The sequence below is a fragment of the Salvia hispanica genome, chromosome 2, assembly GCF_023119035.1.
Source record: "Salvia hispanica cultivar TCC Black 2014 chromosome 2, UniMelb_Shisp_WGS_1.0, whole genome shotgun sequence".
In the NCBI taxonomy this organism is placed as follows: domain Eukaryota; kingdom Viridiplantae; phylum Streptophyta; class Magnoliopsida; order Lamiales; family Lamiaceae; genus Salvia; species Salvia hispanica.
Window position 1 is genome coordinate 2,335,272 of NC_062966.1, and position 20,376 is coordinate 2,355,647.

Here is a 20,376-nt window from a genome sequence, read left to right on the forward strand (position 1 = left end):
CTTGTGCGACTATCGAAGAAATACTGACCGTCCATCCAATCCGTGATTACAAGCAATCCGGGTTAAACTCTTTAATATATTATTTCCCGTGTCTAAGACTTTCTATATCCATTAATTAATTTGTAGTCTGCTATAGACTTTAAATTAATTAATATCTTTTTATTTCCAAGAGTTTGTCTAGTACGAGATGTATATCAAAATATACTTTTCCTTTTCTATTTATTCTTGGATTAAATCCAAACCGGCCGGGTTTGCGAATAAATGAACTTCTCTCGAACACCTCTTGGGGATATAGTCAAATCACGCAGGCACACGATTCAATGTAATAATAAAACTGACACCGTACTGGTTATTAATTACTTCTACCCAAGATATCAGGAATATTGGGTTGCGAAAAACCCGCACCTATTGATAAGTCAAAGCAGCGTATGATTAAATAACATGTGTCCTATATTATTACAAAGATTAGGAAATATTAAATCTCCAAGACATCGTCTTACAGTAGATAGCAACAAAGACGTGTCTATACTTTAGATCCATTCAATGCTATACCACACCAGTGTCACTAGTCATTCTCAAGGTAAAGACGACTTTCGGATGGACATTGCAACCTTTCATGATAGGTAGGCAAGGCCTATCTAGGTTGTGAAAAAGTTTTACTTCTACAAGGTACCGGTTGGGCCACCTACTGTGATGACCTATTCCACAACCCAACCTTCAATGTAAAAGACTTAGACTGATTTTACTTTCCGGCGTTTTAATTATATAATTTCATATATAATTAGATACGGTCAATACTCATTAAAGTAAAATACACAGCATGAAGAAAACATTTATTATTCTCATTAAATGAAGAGTGCTTACAATATACAAGCAATTTATCAAATTCAAAATAAACTCGAAAAATGTTTTTTAGTATATCTGTTCCAACACTCCCTCCGTCCCATAATAGATGACATACTTAGGGATAAGCACGAGATTTTAGGAGATGTTGTTTTGTGTGTTAGGTGAAGAGAGAAAATAGTATATTTATATTAATATAAGAGAGTGCTTTTTCCAAAAAAGGAAATGTGACATCTTTTTTGGGACAAATTATAAAGGAAAGTATGACATCTATATTATGGGACGGAGGGAGTATAATATAATCATGGGAGATGTGCTACAAAATTCAGAATAATAAAGGTTGAAACATGCATAATGCATTCAAAATAAAAATTAACTCAATTGTCATATATTTTTATATATTTTCATGAACGGAATAATAGATATGTAAGATGGACATCACTGAAATGAACGAAACGAATATTAGTTCGTTTTTTATATGTAAAACAAGAACGAGTAGTACTTTATTTCATTGACGGATGGAAGTATACTATTTAGGCCTTCATATTTTAACCTCCTTACAATTATGGCGCAATATAGTGTGAACCAAATGTTAGCCCCAATCAAGTCCAACTGAAACACAATATGGTCTTTTTGCCTCTTAAATTTTATCTCCAAAATATTATTAACAGTCGGGTAATAAAAACAATTACTACTCCACAAATCATGTTTAAAAATTGGGCTGATCGGGTTAGCTAGTTTGGGTTGCCTGAACGCATCAGGCCGATTGGATTGCTAGGTAAGCACGTTTAATTTTATTTGCCTTGCTGTTGCTGGTGATTTGAATCCCGACTTATTAGATTGGGATGCAACATTCTATCAATTAGGCCGTGTTTCATCGTCATTTGAGGCAGCTAAAGTCCATCTAGCAGTTGGGTATTTTCAAATATTTAAGTCATGCGTTAGTGGTCAGTCATGGTATTGTGTTTCTAATCTGTTACTAGTAGTAGTATTATATGTACATTTAATTAGGGACGAGTGAATCAATGAACAAATAAAAATTTGTATTCACTTATATAAGGGTTATTTGCATGTAAATACACGAAATTAGTAGCAACTCATGCTACTGATTTGTAACAACTTTAGAATTCAACAATGTATCACATTTGGAGTAATAAACAAATCGGGGTGTGGTCCGTTGCTAACTTTTCTTAAGTTGCTAACTTGCTAACTTATCAATGCAATGTATTAAAAATGTCAGCACGATAATATTTAAATGTCAAAATAAACTTATATTGATATTTTAATACATTATTTTGACATTGATATTTAAATGTCATCACAATTTATTAAAGTGTCAACACAAATATGTGTTGACATTTTTAATATACTACGTTGATGAGTAGGCAAATTAGCAATTTAAGAAAAATTAGCATTTTAACGCACCCCCTAAACAAACCAAATTCAAGTTTGATTTTTTATTCACACTTTGAACATTGTCATTAAGTCATCGCTTTTACGTACTTCCTCCATCCACGAAAAATAATTTCATTTTGTCATTTTGAAATGTATATGAAAAATAATCACATTTTTAAAAATAGATAGTTTCTCAATCAAATTTTATTCACTCATAATTTATTCACTTTTTTCTTTTTTCTTATTTTTTTTTCTCTCTTGTTAATCTATTCTCATTAATACTTAAAACTTGTGTTGTCCACAAATTAGACTAATTTCTTCCAAATTAGACTAGTTTCTATGGAAGGAGGAAGGTAGTAGTAGTATATTGGAGCCGTTAATTGCGGTTTCTTCTTTGACTTAAGCGCCAACTCACAACTTACAATTCATGGGCACGTTCTCTTTCAATTTCTTAACAATAATCATTTAATAATTGGTTTACTATTCCAATTGATCAATAATATTGTTTAATCAGGTTCACATTATTGATCGATTAGCTAAATGGCTAGCTAGTGTGTTGGAGTAGATGGATGGACTATTAAAAAAAAAGAATTTGTTAAGGACGATTTTAAATGCATTTAAGGATGGTAATTTGTTTTGCTCAGTATACCATCAATGCTTCAAAAAGTGTTCTATTATTGTAGTCCCAACTAGAGAACGCAAACAAAAGCGTCGTAAAAAAAGAAACAAAAGATCAAGTTAATTTATTATTAAGTTAAGGACCCTTTCTTCTATGTCTTTAATTGTTATTTTTAAAAAAATTCCAACATAAGTAATAGTGTTTCAATTTTTAATGTCCTTAAAAAATATTCTCTCCGTCCAAAAATTAGATTTACATCTTAATGGGTAAATGGCCCGGAGTAGATAGATGGGTTGAGTAGTAGAGGACAACAAATTGAATATTTTGAAACCAACCTTTGAACAATTCATGAATGGAGTGGTGGGTACTGTGTAGAGTTTTAACCTTTTTTTCAAAAGATGATTTCAGTCTATGTTTAAGCTAAATGATTATTTAAATCTATGCCAATTTCACACATGATCGCCACTTTTATATAATAATACGAAGTGATTCCATTAAATTGTCATGATCTAGCTTTTAAATTCATGGCAGACATAGAAGCCATTATCGACATCCCTAAATCTCAGCGACGCATGCTGCACAGAGTGCCGGTTCAACTGCGACGACGGGGCAAGACCGACATTTATGAGGCAGTAGTTGTTTCCCTCGGCCCATACCACCACCGCCGCAAGGGTTCACAATTGCATCTGGTGGAACCATTCAAGGACGAGCTACGAGATATGCTTTGCAGAGGCGCTGACCGACGAAGCTCCCTTATGAGCAACATCTATGAAATTCGACATTTCTATGGTGGAGCAGATGGCTACACCGACGAGGAATTGGCTGAAATGATGCTTCGCAACGCCTGTTTCCTCATATGCTATATGCATGGATTTAGGGATGGGAACAATACTACTTACTTCCAAATGAGTGAACGTATGGGAAAGTCTGCCATGATGTTCGCGCCATGTGAGACGCTTATGCTGGAGAATCAGATTCCGTTATGGCTCATCTCCTTAATACACCCCAACCAATCATTGTTGTGTGAGTACTTGAGCTACTATGTTTATGGGGATTACAGGATGACACAACTCTCATGGACAAAAGAAGAAGAGCCTCTTCACCTACTCGAAGCTTTGCATCGCACCTTCCTTCGCCTCGTTGAGACCCAACAAAATTCAAGTTTCTTTTGGAACCAAGGCCGACACGGAAGAAGCTTAAAACAAGTGCGTGGAAACATTTGGACCGTCCTTTTCGGTCGGTGATGAAAGCAAAGGGCATTCATCTCCGGAAGAGTTCAAATTGTTTGACAGACATCAACTTCTTCTCCTTCGGCTTGTTCGCTCAACTCCACCTTCCTGTCTTCCTCGTTGCTGATGATGACATAGTGACCTACTCCAATCTTATTACATTCGAGATGTCGCCAGACATCAATACTGACTTTGGCGTGATATCTTACTGCAATTTCATGAAAACGTTGATCAACGATGTTAATGATGTAAAGATGTTGCGGGAGAAAGGCATATTGTTCAGCCAGTTGGCGAATGATGAAGAAGTGGTTGAAATATTTAAAAGCATCGATACTTATGGATTTTCAAACTTTGGTCTATTTCATGAGGTGAAGATTGATAAGCACTGCAACAGCAAAGCCAAGACATGGCTGGCCGACCTCATCAATACCAATTTTCGGAGCCCATGGACTGTTATGGCTCTTCTTGCCGCCACATTTCTGTTATGCCTCACTTTTCTACAAACTTACTACACAATCAATCCACACAACTAAATAATTCTATTTGATTCCACCTTCTGCTTCATGTATGTTTATTGCTACTTGTTTTCACCTTATGCTTCATGTATGTGTTTTAGGTTATTGTTTGTAATATAAGTTTAGCTACTACTATCATGCTATAAAAAATTAATTGTTTGTTTGTCAACATCTTAATTGCGTACGTGATTTGGGGTTTAATTTAGCCATTTAGGATATTGGTTGTTGAAATTGTGGTATGATTAATGCAGATATAAAAGTTTTTATTGCACAACTATTCATACTTGTTAATCTGAAAGTGCTCCCTCTTGTTCTAGATGCTTCACGATATTGATATGGAAATCAGCGCAGACTTATCAAGAGTACATCAACCGACTGATCTAGCAGACACGCTTTCACCTGTCATGCAATGGTGCACAGACTGATCAAGCAGTGAAAATCTAACTGATCAAGACTGACTCCTAAAGCCAGCTACATGCCGTGTGGCGCACAATTCTAGAACGAGGAACCTTCAAAGCCTTAACCCACAATACAATTAACTAGTAAAGGGAAGTAAGGGTCGAATCCCACAGAGATGAGGTGTTTCAACATTTGTTGTCGACATTTTGGGGATGGCTGCTGCCATGCATACAAAGTGAGTTAGCATTTATCCTACTTGACTAAGTGGACTAAAGAAGTTAAACTAACCGGTCAAGTAAACTAACTATGTCTAAACCGGTCAACTTGACTAAACTATGCTAAGAACTATTCTACCCTCGACAACTACTAACTGGATTAAACTGAGAGAAAAACATACAAATTTGCTGAAATAGCCGGACAAAAGGTAAAAGTAAAGTGGTGACCAAATCCCTCAACCAACAATCTCTGCTAAAACTGTCGAAAAGTAAAAGTTGGATAACAACTTCATCTTCTTCGTGTGATCGACGAGAACCAGAGCATAAACTGAAACTCAGACATCATTAGATCTATTCTAACTGACCAAACAGGAATTTCTTAAAGGATGTGAGAAGAGTGAAGAGAGAAAACATCAATTCAATTCAATTTGAAAAAACATTTCATTTCAATTGAATATATGATGGATATGAAAAAGATAATAATTGGTTTGAGTTTGATGTTAGTAGCAATATTGCAAATGATTGTTGTTGGTGCTGGTGGGGGCAAGTGGGACCTTTTACGGTCGAACATCGGGGTGTATGCGATGCACATGCAACTCCTGAACAACGATCGTGTTGTGATCTTCGACCTTACTGATTTCGGAGCCTCAAACATTTCCCTGCCAAACAACCGGTGTCGAAGTGGTGCTCTTCTGGAGCCGCCATGCCTGATGGTTCTCTAATGCAGACGGGAGGATTCAACGACGGTCAGAGTGTTCAAACCATGCAATGATAATTCTTGAGATTGGCAGGAATTTAGCAATGTCCTCACTCACAGAAGATGGTATGCTTCCAATCATGTTTTACCTGATGGAAGGCAGATCATTTTTGGTGGACGTGACCGCTTCTCGTACGAGTTTTACCCCAAAACATTCGGAGCTGATCTAGCTGTTGAGTTGCCTTTCCTCAAGGACACCCGAGATCCGACCGTTGAAAACAATCTCTACCCCTTTGTTTTCTTGAATGTGGATGGGAATATGTGATAAGGCTCGTTTCATGCATCGGTTTAGGGTTAAAATTCTGTGCATTTGAGGCGCTAATATGCGTTATTGAGTTCATGTGCGAAATAAATTTGCCGGACCCAGGAGTTGTTGTTACCGGACCTGGCAGATGCAAAAGAGATGAAATTGAAGCAAAATCAGAAGTCGCCGTTCGGACCTGGGTGAATCAAAAGTTGGCGACAGGAGCAAAATGGAGCGAGAGCAGATTATTTTAAAAGAGTCTTACTAAAGGGCAAGGGCGTAAAATCACCAGAGGGATACCCTAGGGATCAGAGCCTCACATATATAAAGAGCTCGACCTTGAAGAACAAGACATCCGTGAACAGCCACTTCTACGCTCTCCTAGCTCTAGTTCTAGTTCTCTACTTCAAATTTTTATCTTCGACTGCTGCGCACTTGGACATGGAGGATTCTGGCCACCGTGGTTCTCATCGTCGTCATTGTCATTTTGCTGTGTAACACCGCCTTGTGGAGGCGAAGAAACAATTTTATTTGCTTTCGTTTAGTACCTTGTTGGTTTTTAAGTTTCGCAACTCTAGTTTCTTGCTTTGATCTGCTGGATTCAGACTTATTTATAGTTATTATGGAAGTTTATGTCTGCTTTTGGTTGGATATCTCTGAGTTTATGTTAATCTCTTGTTTTTAGCTTTCGTTCTTAGTTTGTTGTTGGATGTCTGGAGTTGAGATCTATTGTTTTGTTGTTAGAGGTTGGGGATTTGCATATGGAGATGTTTGGATTTGTTGAATCGGTGTGTTTTGGAGTTGAAGTTTCGCACATTTGGTGCTTGATGTTTACGTTATGCATGAGTATGGCTATTTACTTTCTGTTCTTTGCATCCTTTAGGTCCAGTAGCGTAGATCTGTTAGTTTAGGCTTTAATTTCTCATTTTAAGTCTAGATCTAGAATTTGCTTTGTTTTCATGGTGTTTAATACTCTGTTTTCTCTGCTATTCTCGTTTGATTCCCGAAGAAGATGAAGTTGTTGGTAGTTAGAACCAGATCTGCTTTATGTCAGTACTTTTCTGCATGTACTTTACTTTTTCTGCATATCTGCTAGACCTGTCAGTACGATCTACTTTGTCTCTTTTACTTTTCTGCATGCTTTTCCAGACCCTGGTAGTTTGAGGAAACTTGTCTTGCTTTTCGCTTTATGCTTGTCTGTCCAAATTAGGAAAGTCTGTCTAGTTAAGTTTACTCCAGTTGTCTTAGAACTTTAAAATATCTCATTTTCTCTGAGTCATGTATGTTCCGTACGCTTTCGTTTCTTAGGCCCAATAGGTAGAGTAAAGTTTTTCTGATCTATTAGACCCAATAGGTAGAGTAAAGTTTCGCTTATCTCTCAGACCCAATAGTTTTAAGTTTTCGACCCACAAAAATTGCGTGGCAGCAGCCAACCCCTTTCTTTTCCAAAACATCCTCAAATGCAGTGTCGTAACACCTACTTCCTCGTGGGATCGATCCTTTACTTCCCTGTGCTAAGTTATAGTATAGTGGGTTGAGGTTTTTGAAAGGACAGAGTACACCCAACGACCTCTTTCTGATAAGTTTCATGATCTTCTAGCCTCTGAAGTCTAGATCGAGTGACACATATTGTACTGCACGCCTACTCTAGTCCTGCTCAATATGTTTGTCTTCGCCAATAATCGAGCTATCCTGTTCGACTATGTAAGGAGAGTGGTGATCAGAAATTACCCTACCATCCCTGGTGGGGATCCCAGGAACTATTCTACTTCGGGTTCTGCAGTTCTGCTTCCGTTGCGTATATCCTCAGGAGCAACTACTGGTACAGCTGGCTGGGGTATAGCGCGTAATCCTATGCTTACACCCCTTGTTTATCGTCCCAATAATTAGCTCGGCTCCAGGTTTGAGGCACAGAACGCCACTTCTATACCTCGGATGTACCACTCCAATGCAATATTGCTTCGCAATGGACGTGTTCTTTTAAGTGGAAGCAATCCAAATGCTTATTACACATTTACAGGGGTGCTCTATCCCACAAACCTCACAATCCATACTTATTCCCCGGAATACTTAGATCCACAGTTTGCTCCTCTTCGTCCCAACATCGTTTCACCGGCTTCTCATTCTCAGCTTGGCTATGGACAACTACTCATCATTAATTTCACCCTTCCTCAACCCACAATCAATGCTACTACTACTAATTCTCTTACTGTCTCTATCGTTGTGCCTCCATTCACTACACACTCATTTTCCATGAATCAAAGACTCCTCCTTCTTACCACTTCTAATCTCACATCTTTGGGAGGATCCAATTATCAACTTCGTGTCTCCACTCCCAATTCTAAAATTCTTGCTCCTCCATGATATTATCTTCTCTTTCTTGTGTATCAACAAATTCAGGAGGACTACTTATTTTCCTTCTTACTAGTATTAGTTAGTTATTTATGGAGGGAAAGATGAAACATGTGTAATTTCAACTTTATTTTGCAATGCTTGTCAAAATATGCTCTCATTGAGTGTACGTAAACAGTGATATATACAAAAATCCACATTTTATATGTGTATTCTTTTAACAAGGTTGTAGATCGTTCATGTAAATCAAAGCTCCCAACTTTCGTCAAATACGTATCAATCATCATCGTAAAGCTAATCGAAATTAGACATAACAAACCAATTGAAGCCTCTTTAGGTAATTATCAACCCTATATATAAAGAAACTGTAAGCGATTATGGAAATACTCAAATTGAGTAATAGGACTCCATCTACTCTATCTATATATATGTGCATGTATAAAAAGGGAGTTTTCAAAAAATTATCAAGAATGCGTGACTAATTTAAATGCATGTAATAACTTTTGTTCATCATTAAGTTAGCGAATGGTAGGTTACAAAGAATTGGAAAGCCAAAGAACCCCATGAACACATAATTGAGAACTCTCCATAATCAATTAAATCATACGTATGATGAGAACTCTCAATGGATATGAAACGCATTCATTATTAATTATATTCAGATATTAGAGCTAAAACTTTCGTCTGCACTGATCCAAACTGTTGTAGCTCTATAAAAATAAATGGATGCACCATTGAAATGAAGAGTATCCAAGAAGAAGAGCAAGTTATTATTTATAAATAAAAAAAAGATTAATGGGAATGAGGTGTGTAACGCCCCGCCCTCCTAGGGTATAATAAATTCGGCGGTCGTTAACTAGGCGAACTTAAATGCAATAAGAACAAGGCTTGAGTTTCATTTAAAGAGATTTGACCTAGGTATATAACAAGCTAACGAAGCAATAAGTCAACGGTTTGATAAGAATAATCAATGAAGAACAGATAGCATAAATGACGATCAAAGTCAAGGGTTGGAATGAATTCAACAAAACACAGTATGTCTCAGTCTTCTAATCCAAAAAAAGAAATAGGTTCAAAATGACTAAGTGATAAAAATGAGTTTCAAAATTTAGCGGAAGCATCCAAGAGAAAGTGAAGCCATGTATGTAACGCCCCGCTTTTTGAATCCTAATTTTCGGGTTATAAAATTTTCACATTAAATGCCTTTAATGCTATGGTATGTGGAATTATTGATGAGTGAATTAATTGCATGATTGTTTTGTGACCTAGTTGCGTTGTGGAATTGAGATTGATTTGAATAGTCAAATATATGACGTGGCGTTGAAAAGTCAAAGATGTGGAAAATATGACGTGGCCGTGGAATGGTCAAAGTCGTTGGAAAATGTGAAGTTCATTCTTTACCAAGAATTGAAGTTGAAATTCAAGAATTTGTTGAAGAATCAAGGCTATTACTTTGTTTCTACCGTTCATTCTATTGAAAAAGGTATTTTCTATATTAATCTTTCTTCCTCTACCGATTAATCGGTGTTCTTGAGTCCACATGCATTTAGATTGAGTGAAGGGGAGATCAATTGATGAATTTGGGATGAATAGGTGTTTGTGTGTGAAACCGTGTGTGTGTGTGACCATGTGTGTGTGTATATGCATGCCTCGGTATGCGTGTTGTGCGTGCGTGCGTGTGTTGTGTGAAAAAACACTCATGCGTGACACGATTTGATGATAAATCAGGAGTTGTTGTGCGAATAAAAGTGATATGATAATCGTATATTAATTTTGAACGGTGATATTAAAACGAATTAGTGGGAAAAGGGAAACGTGGGAACATGCATGATTTTTGAATCAATGTTCGAAACTGATTTGTGATATGCCTAATTTAAAGGTGAAAATTCGCGCTCTCAGCATGATAAACAAGGAGAAGAGAATACTTTCGAGCTAAGCCGACGAGATGGGCTTTTCTTTTAAAATAAGGACATCGTCCTAAATATTTATTGATGAGAATGAGATCTGTGTTATCATGCCTTGATTTGTTTTGTCGTGCCTATCCCTTGTGGCTATGCCACTATTGATTTAATCGAATTCGGATCCTCGTAGAGCCGCAAACTCTACTTGGTTTAGTGTACACCAATGTTAGACCGATGTGCTGGCGTACGGGTCGGCCGGTCTAGTGACCTGGATTGCGGCCGCATTCCTTGTCATGTAGAATGAGGATATGGTAAACGTCGATGTGAAAAATGGATATATTTTGGTGCCTCGGGACTTTCTAAAGATAAAACCCCGATGGACACTTGAAATTGGCATGATAATTACTATTGTTGATAAAATTATTTTCGGCATAAGTCCACTGAGTATGTTTATAGTACTCAGCCCTGCATGTGTTTTCCCTATGTGCAGGTTGAGCAGTGACAAGCGGTTGGCGGTGTTGAGCAGATTAATTGAATAAAATGATTGTTATGGTACTTCGAGTGTAGTTGTGTTTTCATATATAGCTTCACCTTCTCTTGGTTTCTTCCGCTGAAAACATGAAACTTACTATTGTTCATTTGAGATTGAACTACTTCTTTTGTTATATTGTTGAGACATGATATTTTTGGATTATCTTAAGGGCCTTGCTGTTTTGGGAATGTTAATTGTGATAGCCCTTTTTCGATGAATCTCGTTGCTAAGGCATTATTTCTTCTCTTATTGATAGTTGCTCATTAAATACTTAGGGAAAATTCCGTTAAATGAAACCGTAGCCTATGATCTTGTTGCATTTAAGTCCGCCTAGTTAACGATCACCGCATTTAATATACCCTAGATGGGTGGGTCGTTACAATGTATGAAGACACGACTACACTCGAAGTTCATATTAACCATCTTATTAATTAGATTTGCTCAACACCCGCCACACAGGCATGGCATAACGTTTCAAACCACCCTTATAACACCAATCAATATTTTTGCAAGAATTAAGAGAGTTTAAGAATAAATCCCTCCTCGACTGCTTAGATTTCAAGTATGTTCTTTCCCTTTGTTATCCTGCTTAGCAACCGAGGTTTCACCTTTTTACCACATATGTACATACCATGTATTAGTTCTAATATAAATTCCTAAATCATGCATGCCTCACGTTTCCCTTTTCCCATCGATTTATCTTAATATCACCAATCAAAATCAAGTCCATCATATAAATTTCATTTGCATCTTAACTCTAGATCTATCATCAACATATGTCACACAAGAGTATTTTGCCAACATGCACACACACACGCGACGCACACACACACCCACACACGCACGCACGGTTTCACACATGCACACATATATTCCATATCCCCTTTATCCCACTTTCACTCAATCAAGATGCATGAGGGTTCAAGGATACCGATTAATCGGTTAGATGAGGAAGAATTAATATAAGAATACCTTTTTGAGAAAGACGAACGGTAGAAACAAAGTATTAGCCTTGGTTCTTCAAGATTCTTGAATAAAACTTCAATTCTTCTCCAAAAGATGACGAAATATTGGAGAATAGTATAAGAAAATTGAGAGAGAAGGAAAATGGGAGGGGGCGTGTATAATGGGGTGGGGGACGAAAATTTGGAGGGTTAGGGTTAGGTTTTGCTCTTATTTATAGGGTTCAATAAAATCTTTAGGTAATTAAATAGAATATTTGGGAAGATTTTATTCTCCACAATTAATTAAAACAAATATTGTGGAGTAGAGAAGAAGAAAAGGATCTAGGGTTCAAACATGGAGATTTTCCAAAAATATATGGCTTTTAATTAGCCAAGATTTTGTTTTGTATATTTTACGGAGTAGAATAAAATATCACGGAGCAAAATAAAAATAAAAATCCTCCCCATTGGTATAAGGAATAGGCGTGTATTTGGCCTTTTAAATAAGGAATGGATTTTTAATATTAACTAAAATATTTAATTTTAGGTGTGGAAGGAAATCAATAAGGAGTCAATTAAAAATAAAATAATGTTTCCTTCCCAAATATAGGTGATTTTCGAAAATCACCCTAAAACAATTATGGGTGCCGATTTTTCTCATTAAAAATAGAGAATAATTGGGTTTTGGATTTAATTTGGATAAATATCCCAAGAATTAAATTAAATCCGGAAAAATAGGATTTTCTCCAATAAGGCTAGGGGTTTTCGAAAATTCAAGGAAATAAGGTTATGGACAAATATCCTAATAATCCCACTCAACCATAAACACATAATTCATCACATAATTCCTTAAATTCAAATATTCGCATGCCACGTCATATAATCAACAAGTTTGACTTTTCAAACTTCCAACGCAACCCTAAACTCGACTCGGTCATAACTTCGTTCCTCAATTAATTCACGTCCCCTAAGTCATAAATTACGAAATTAAATTCTTGGCTCTAAAATTAGGGTTCGAAAAAGTGGGGTGTTACAAGGTGTGTTAGGATGACACCAGTCTTAAATCTTAAAGTGACCACTTGACAATAACGAAGTATGCAATCTGCGATATGAAATCAAAGCACTATGGTAACACCATAATTAAAATGACAATTTAGGCAAGCAATGTGCTATACATATGCAAGCAATCTGTGATACATAGGCAAGCAACTCGGCATATGGTTTCAAGCAATCTGCGATGCATAAGCAAGCAAGTCTGGCACGTGGCAGGCTAAGATTGAATCAACTCCCAAATCTAAGGGTCCTCATTGGTGGTATGTTGTCATTTTAATACAACAATTCTAATGGGAATTCCATAAAGTTGCTTATCGATAACAACAGCGTTGATTTCCTTTTCCACATACTCACTATACCTGATTTGGTGAGTCAAAAGGGGGCAGTTTGGTAAAGGGTGTTGTGATTATTGCTTGAGGGCCGAGACGGGGTCTAGGGGGTCAAAACCCCACCACGCCGGAAGCTCCGCCTCCAACATTGAGGAATAATAGGGCGACGATAGCAACATGGAGGCGGAAGGTCCAAAGGTATGGCGACGAAAGATGGAATGAGGTGTACTTCAAATCCATAGGAAATAGATATGATAGATGACTAAATAGAAAATATATCATGGTCTTGAAATAATTAATGCTCCCTCCATTTCAAGAAAATACATATAATTGGAATGACACAAAAATTAATGCATAATTAATAAAGTAAGAGAGATAAATGAAAATTATTGTAAGAAAATTATTGTTAAAATACTGGTAGTGGAAAGTGAGAGCCACATTATTATTAGTATTTATTGGTGGGCTCTAGTGATATAAATTGTAAATAAATGAAAAATGAAAATATCCTTATTTTTATGGGACGGAAGAATATAAAGTATGTATGAACTTTCTAAATTTGAAAAAGTTAAACAACGCATTACCGTTACACATCATTTTATTTACAACTTATATCGTTACGCTACACTACTAATGATGTGGAGCCCACTTTCCACTAATACTATTTACACTATCATTTATTTCTGTCTTACTTTACCAATTATACGTTAAAACCCGTGTCGAATCAAATATTCATACTTTTAAGAGACGGTTGAAATATTTTGTTTAAAATGTTAATGTTTCCATTAAATTAGCATCTAAAGATATCTAATACTCCTTTTTTTCCATTATAACGGAGACAATTTAATTTGGCTTGGAGATTAAGATATTTTCCCTCCGTCCACCAATACAAGTGGATTTTTGACCCGATACGAGTTTTAAGAAAAAACAATCGAATTAGTGTTAGTAGATTGTTGGATCCATCTCCTAAATTGAAAAGTTTCAAATTTGAAAACGGACAAAAAAATAAAGAGTTTCTATTTTTAGGAAACAAATGGCGTATTATACAACTTCAAAGTTAGGACCTGCCAAATTCAACAATGCTTCATTTCTATTACGCGGAAGCCGAACCTGAATAAGAAAGGGAAGATCGTCCCCTTGTAAATACATTTGTTCTTCTACAATCTCTTTCGCACATGTCACGACTAATTCACCACAAAAATCCATCCATATTTTTTGGATCGTCGGTATGTACCCAATTTCAGACGGGATATTCTTCAATCCATTTATATGAAAAAGACGTAGTTTCTCCAGTCGTGGAAAGATGGAGCTCGCTTCAGCAGTCCATTGTTTCAGGCTAGGAATCGAAAACAATCCCAAGTATTTGAGGCAAGGGAATTGCCCATCAAATATTTCCCACTTGCCTGTTCCAAAACACCCTTCCCACAACTTGAACTTCTCAAGAAGGGGCAACGAACCTATCTTTTGCAATACGTTTTCCCATTCAAAGTGATCTTCCATATCAAGAGTCAAACTCTTGAGTGTTCGGGGAAAGATAATCTTATACAAAGAGGCATTCCCACTAAAATCGTACCAAGACGATATATGAAGAGATTCTAATTTACATAGAAATTTAATATTGCTCAAACAATAATAATCATCATCGTCCATTCCCTTGCTCCCTGAATATCTTATCCTCAATTTCTTGATATTGGGAATTCTCTTAACCACTTCTTTATCGCACTTAAAATTAAGTGCTCCTTCAAGTACCACTAGATTCTCCATGACTCCAGCATCACTCGGAGGATCCGGGAGAAGCAATCTTCTTCCAAAATCTATATGCCTCAATTGAGGCATTTTCCACATCTCAGTAGGCCCAATAGACTCACATGGACAAGAAACAATCAATGTTTGCAAATTCCAAAAGTGATTGAAAGAAGAAAATATTGAGGACATGTTAGCAGCTTTCACAGCGAGCTGTCGCAAGTTAACATATCCAGACACAAGGCAATTCACGTATCTTTCGTATTCGAATGTACGGAATTTGTATGCATGAATTGTCCTCAACAATTCAAAATTCTGGCATAATGGAACTTTCCCATGCTCGCAAATAACGGAACGAGCATGTGACATACATTGCAAGTCATCAAGGAGTTTATCCTTTGAAATAGTCTTGCGTATAACAATGCGGCGTTGGATATTTACGCCTCGAGGACTATATTCTCCTATCACGTGATAGAACCCTTCTTTCTTGGCCTGGTTTAGACAGAGGTCTCTTACCAAATCATGAACTTTAACTAGTTTTATGTTTCCAGTAGATCCCAATTCATCAACTAGAATGAGATTTCTGTCTATTAAATCCTTTACAAACCCTTTCCCAATTGTTTCCAAACTTCTCCCATCTATTGGTTTAAGAAATCCTTCACAAACCCACAGTTTGACGAGTGTTGAGACGCTAATCGCATCATCTTCCTCAAACACCCCCATGTATAAAAAACAAGGCTTTAAGTGAACGGGCAAATGGTTGTAGCTCATTTTCAACAATTTCAAGCAATCCTGATCATTGTCCAAATTTACTACTGAAGTTAAGTTGTTCCTTATTGTTGCCCAACATTCTTGTGATTGTTCCATATTTTTCAAAAGACCACCCACTACAACAATTGATAGAGGGAGCCCTCTGCAATTGTTTGCAATTTCCTTTCCAATTTTCTCCAATTCAAGAGTACAACGTTCATCTCCAAACACTATTTTGGATAATAGGATCCAACTGCTCGCCTCATCAAGAAATTCCACTTGATGGCTATAATGACTATTTAATTGTGAGCTCAATTGTGATAGCCTAGTCGTCACCATTATTCGACTGTTATTCTCGTTGTTAGGAAAGAAATATTGTATCTCATTCCAAGACTCAATATTCCACATATCATCCATTACAATTAGAAACCTCTTACCCGACAAATATTGGTAGAGCTCTAATCCTAATTCTTCTTCACTGCTTTCACTTAATTGTTTCTTGTCTTTGTTAGTGGCTTGAGAAACAAGTTCACATAAAATTTCTCTCGTGTTGTAATGTTCAAAAATAGTAGCCCAAGCACAAATATCAAATCGCTCCTTAATAACTTGTTGCGAATAAACAGTTTGAGCAAGAGCAGTCTTACCTATCCCGCCCATTCCTGTGATGGGAATGACTTGGCGTCCAGGTTCATCCGCAACGAGCTTTTCCATGATCCCATGTAAGACATGATCAGAGAATACCATTGTGCCAGTACTCTTCCTCCCAATGGAAGAAGAGACAGATCTACGCCGTTGATCACATAGCACCACCACCTCCTCTGCGTTGGTCTCCATAGCCACTCTCTTAATCCGATCCATTTCTTCTATCACATTTTGCATATCTTGATGCAACTTGTTCGGTTCATCATCGTCATCATCATTATGATTTGATGAGACATTTCTCGAATCCTTGGTACCTCGAAAGCAATTGAAGGAGCATCTGATTTTGGTTACTTCGGATCTGCCAGCCGCATAAGTTGCATCTTTAATGGATCTAGTGAGCTGATTTTTGTGGACAATATGAGATTCAATAACATCTTCAGCCGCATAAGCTGCATCAGCAATACGCATCTCCAATGGATCTGCTTCGTCGTGGTTAGGAACAGGGGACTTGTATGCTTGGAGAAATTCCAGTAGGAATATACCATATTCAATGAGAGACTGAATTTGGGGTTTGTGGAGAGAGATGGGAGGGGAATGATGGTTTTTGATGGAATCTATCATATTCATTAGTGAAACAAGGGCTGCATAAGCTGCCATCAGGGTGTTTTCTGAAAGAATATGTAGCTTATACTAACACAATAATAAAGAACGAACAATAGTAGTGGATATGTTTGGTACAAACAAGTGGTTAACATTAAAGTCCAAGTTGCAATTTTTAAAAGGATATGCCAGGTGTTATATTTCATTTCTTTTGTCTTGATTATACCCCTTTTGTCCATCCTTAGTTGACTTACTTCACTCAGTTACTTTTTTTTAAATATAAATTAAAATGGATGGAAAAATTTAATGAAATAGTATAAATTATATTTTTATATACTATTATTAATTTTATAATAATATACGAAATAAAAATTAAATTAGCTAAGATTATTATTATTGAAGTATTTTGAAGTGCTTTTATAATGGAGCAAATAAAAAGCATATCTGTAAGAATATTTATGTATGAGAGATATTCAAATAACATCTTTTTTATTGATCCAAATATATTCTAGTATAAGCAACCTGGGATATTTATAAGAATACTCCCTCCGTTTCTTGTTAATTGAGTTTTTTTTTCAGTACAGAGTTTAAAAATAATGTGTTAATTTGATGATAAATAAAATAAAAGAGAATAAATTAGAAAGAGAAATGAAGAGAGAATAAAGTAAAAGGAATTATTATATTTTGCCAAATAGAAATACTTATTTATATTAGAACTTTCTAAAAATAGAAAAATGACTATTAATATGGAACGGAGCTAGTACTTTTAGGGGAAGTATTCAACTAAATCTTTTAGATGGGAAAAAGCAAACTATCGAATAAAAGTAGTCAACAATAAATGATTAAAATATCAAAGCAAGAAACTTGCAAGAGTTACGAGTTAGAACATATGCAAAAGTATTGTTTGATCGACGAACCCAAGCGATTTCTGCATCAACATTTATAGTAGTACACCCTTTGTTCCACAATAAGAGTCATGTTTTGACATTTCGGTTCGTTCCAAAAGAAGCGTCCTATTTCACTTATACCATAAGTAGACCCATATTCCACTGACATTTTGTTATAAAACTAAGAGCATCCACAATGGATTCCCTAGTGGGAGCCCTAGTGAGAGAGCCCTAATGGTTGCCACATCAGCATGCCCTATCTTTCTGCAATGGTGGAGCCCTAGTGGATGCCCTATCTCTTATCCATTTTTCATTTCAATTTTAATGTTATTTTTTTTATATTTTCACATATTATAAATAGAAAAATTAAATACTAAATTAAATGAAAATCATGCATTACTTAATTTTAAAAAAAGAATTTATAAATTTCATATTTAATTTTAATCAAATAAAAAAATAGAAAAATATAAATACACTATTATAGAACACAATAAATTTAAATAAAACACTTACATTAATCGAATAAAATGGGAAAAGTATAATAATAAAGGTCAAAATAAAAAGAATATGTTGAGTTTGGGGCTTGAACACACCTTTATAGTTTTACAAGATACATTTACCATTAGGCTAAACATAGATTATGTATTGAAATCAAACAAATTTTTACATAAAGCAACAAAAAACTCTCTTTTAAGTGTAAAACTAATTGTCCCACATCGAAATCACAAAGAAATTTGGAGTTGAAAACCTATCTATAAAACTACCATTTGTCCCACATCGAAATCACAATGAAAGTTGGAGTTGAAAACCTATCTATAAAAGGTTTACTCAAGTAATGCAAAACTTGCTCATTTAGTGTGAAGGATTATATTCTACAAAATATATTCTTTCACTAATTCATGGATCCGTCTTTTAGTATGGATTGTTGTGAAATTATAGTTTTTTATTTCAAGTTAAAAAATGATTTTTTTAATTTAAAAATCGTTTTTTTAGAATTAAAAATCGGTTTTTTAATTAAAAATATTTTTTTTATTTTTTTAAGATCGGGCTCGGGCGTTTTGTCGCAATGGGCGCCCGATCTCACGCCCGATGGATCGGGTGAGAGATCGGTCGCGACCGAATGTTCGGTCGTCCTCGGGCACGCCCGACATCTGCAATGGATGCCTGAGCCCGATCTCGGACGATCGAGCTTGAGATCGGGCATCCATTGTCGATGCTCTAATGTATATAGGTGAGACTCATATTCTACTAACTTATTCAATCTATTTTTCTTTACATTTCTTAAAACTCGTGTCATAATCAAATAGGACTCCTATTACATGACGGAGGAAACAATTGTTAACACTCGGAGAAGACTACTACTCTCTATGCACCGGCATACAATACCAAGACCACATCGCAAGACATAGTTGATAAAAATACTACTTCCTCCGTCCTTTAAAGAGGTATCTTTACCTCTCCAAGGGGAGAGGTAAAATAAGAAGGGATAACGTCAATTAGAACATCTCCAAGTGGAGAGGTAAATGAAGGTATTTGAGAAGGTATTACACTTTGTGGATTTTAATGTTTGGTACTATTATTTTAATTTTAAAAATATGATTTACCTTTTTATATATTATTTCTCTTTGGAATGTGTTATTTTTAAGAAGAGTATATTTCACTTTATGAGAAGGTAAATAGATAATACCTTTCATGGGTATTGTTAGGTTGAGATTTTTGGGCATAATTGAGAACTAAGATGCATTTTCAACCACTCATTCACAATTTTCGCGCGATGTCAACTGCTGAGACATTATGTCAACTAGGGGGCATAATTGTCATTTTCTCGTGATGTCAACTACTGAGACATTATGTCAACTACGATGTCAACAACAAACGTTATGTATGTCAACTATTATGTCAACTACGATGTCAACAACAAACGTTATTTATGTCAACTATTATGTCAACAACAACATTTTACAAATAATTAATGCCAACAACAGATATTTTCATGTCAACAACCTATATTATTTATGTCAACAACAACGTTTTACATATATTTCATATCAACAACAATGTTTTACATATAATTTATGTCAACAACATTTTTCATAAAATTTATGTCAACGACCTATATAATTTATGTCACCAACAAACGTTATTATGTCAACGAGCAAATGCAAGTGACTTGCGAAGCAGAGAGGCATAAATCGAATTAAATAAAAAAAAATGCGAGATCTCTCCTTAAATCGCGATATAAAAGCGAAATTCAGCATTGAAATGAGCAGAAATCTTTTCAGATTTTTCCCCAAATGTTCAAGGATTTTGATAAAAACAGCGAAAATCGCGAAGATGAACCTTAAAATAGTCGACTTTCTGCATTCTACACAGAGCTCCGGCGACAAACGCGAACAGCAGCAGCGAAAACAGAGGTAGCAATTTCTCTCA

At 35.9% G+C, this 20,376-nt stretch overlaps 3 protein-coding genes and 1 pseudogene across 3 annotated transcripts; 3 read left to right on the forward strand and 1 right to left on the reverse strand.

The window, feature by feature from the left end:
• Positions 1-3,381: 3,381 nt before the first annotated feature.
• LOC125206092 lies at positions 3,382-4,101 on the forward strand. Its single transcript, XM_048105396.1, has one exon. It carries the CDS (start codon positions 3,382-3,384, stop codon positions 4,099-4,101), a length of 720 nt encoding a protein of 239 aa, XP_047961353.1.
• Positions 4,101-5,026, forward strand: LOC125206094. The gene is made up of 2 exons (XM_048105398.1): positions 4,101-4,538; positions 4,919-5,026. Exons 1-2 carry the CDS (start codon positions 4,101-4,103, stop codon positions 5,024-5,026), a joined length of 546 nt encoding a protein of 181 aa, XP_047961355.1.
• Positions 5,027-5,733: 707 nt separating this feature from the next.
• Positions 5,734-8,676, forward strand: LOC125206095 (annotated as a pseudogene).
• Positions 8,677-14,365: 5,689 nt separating this feature from the next.
• Positions 14,366-17,116, reverse strand: LOC125206096 (putative late blight resistance protein homolog R1B-16). Its single transcript, XM_048105399.1, has one exon. The coding sequence runs from the start codon at positions 17,114-17,116 to the stop codon at positions 14,366-14,368; it is 2,751 nt and encodes a 916-aa protein (XP_047961356.1).
• Positions 17,117-20,376: the final 3,260 nt, after the last annotated feature.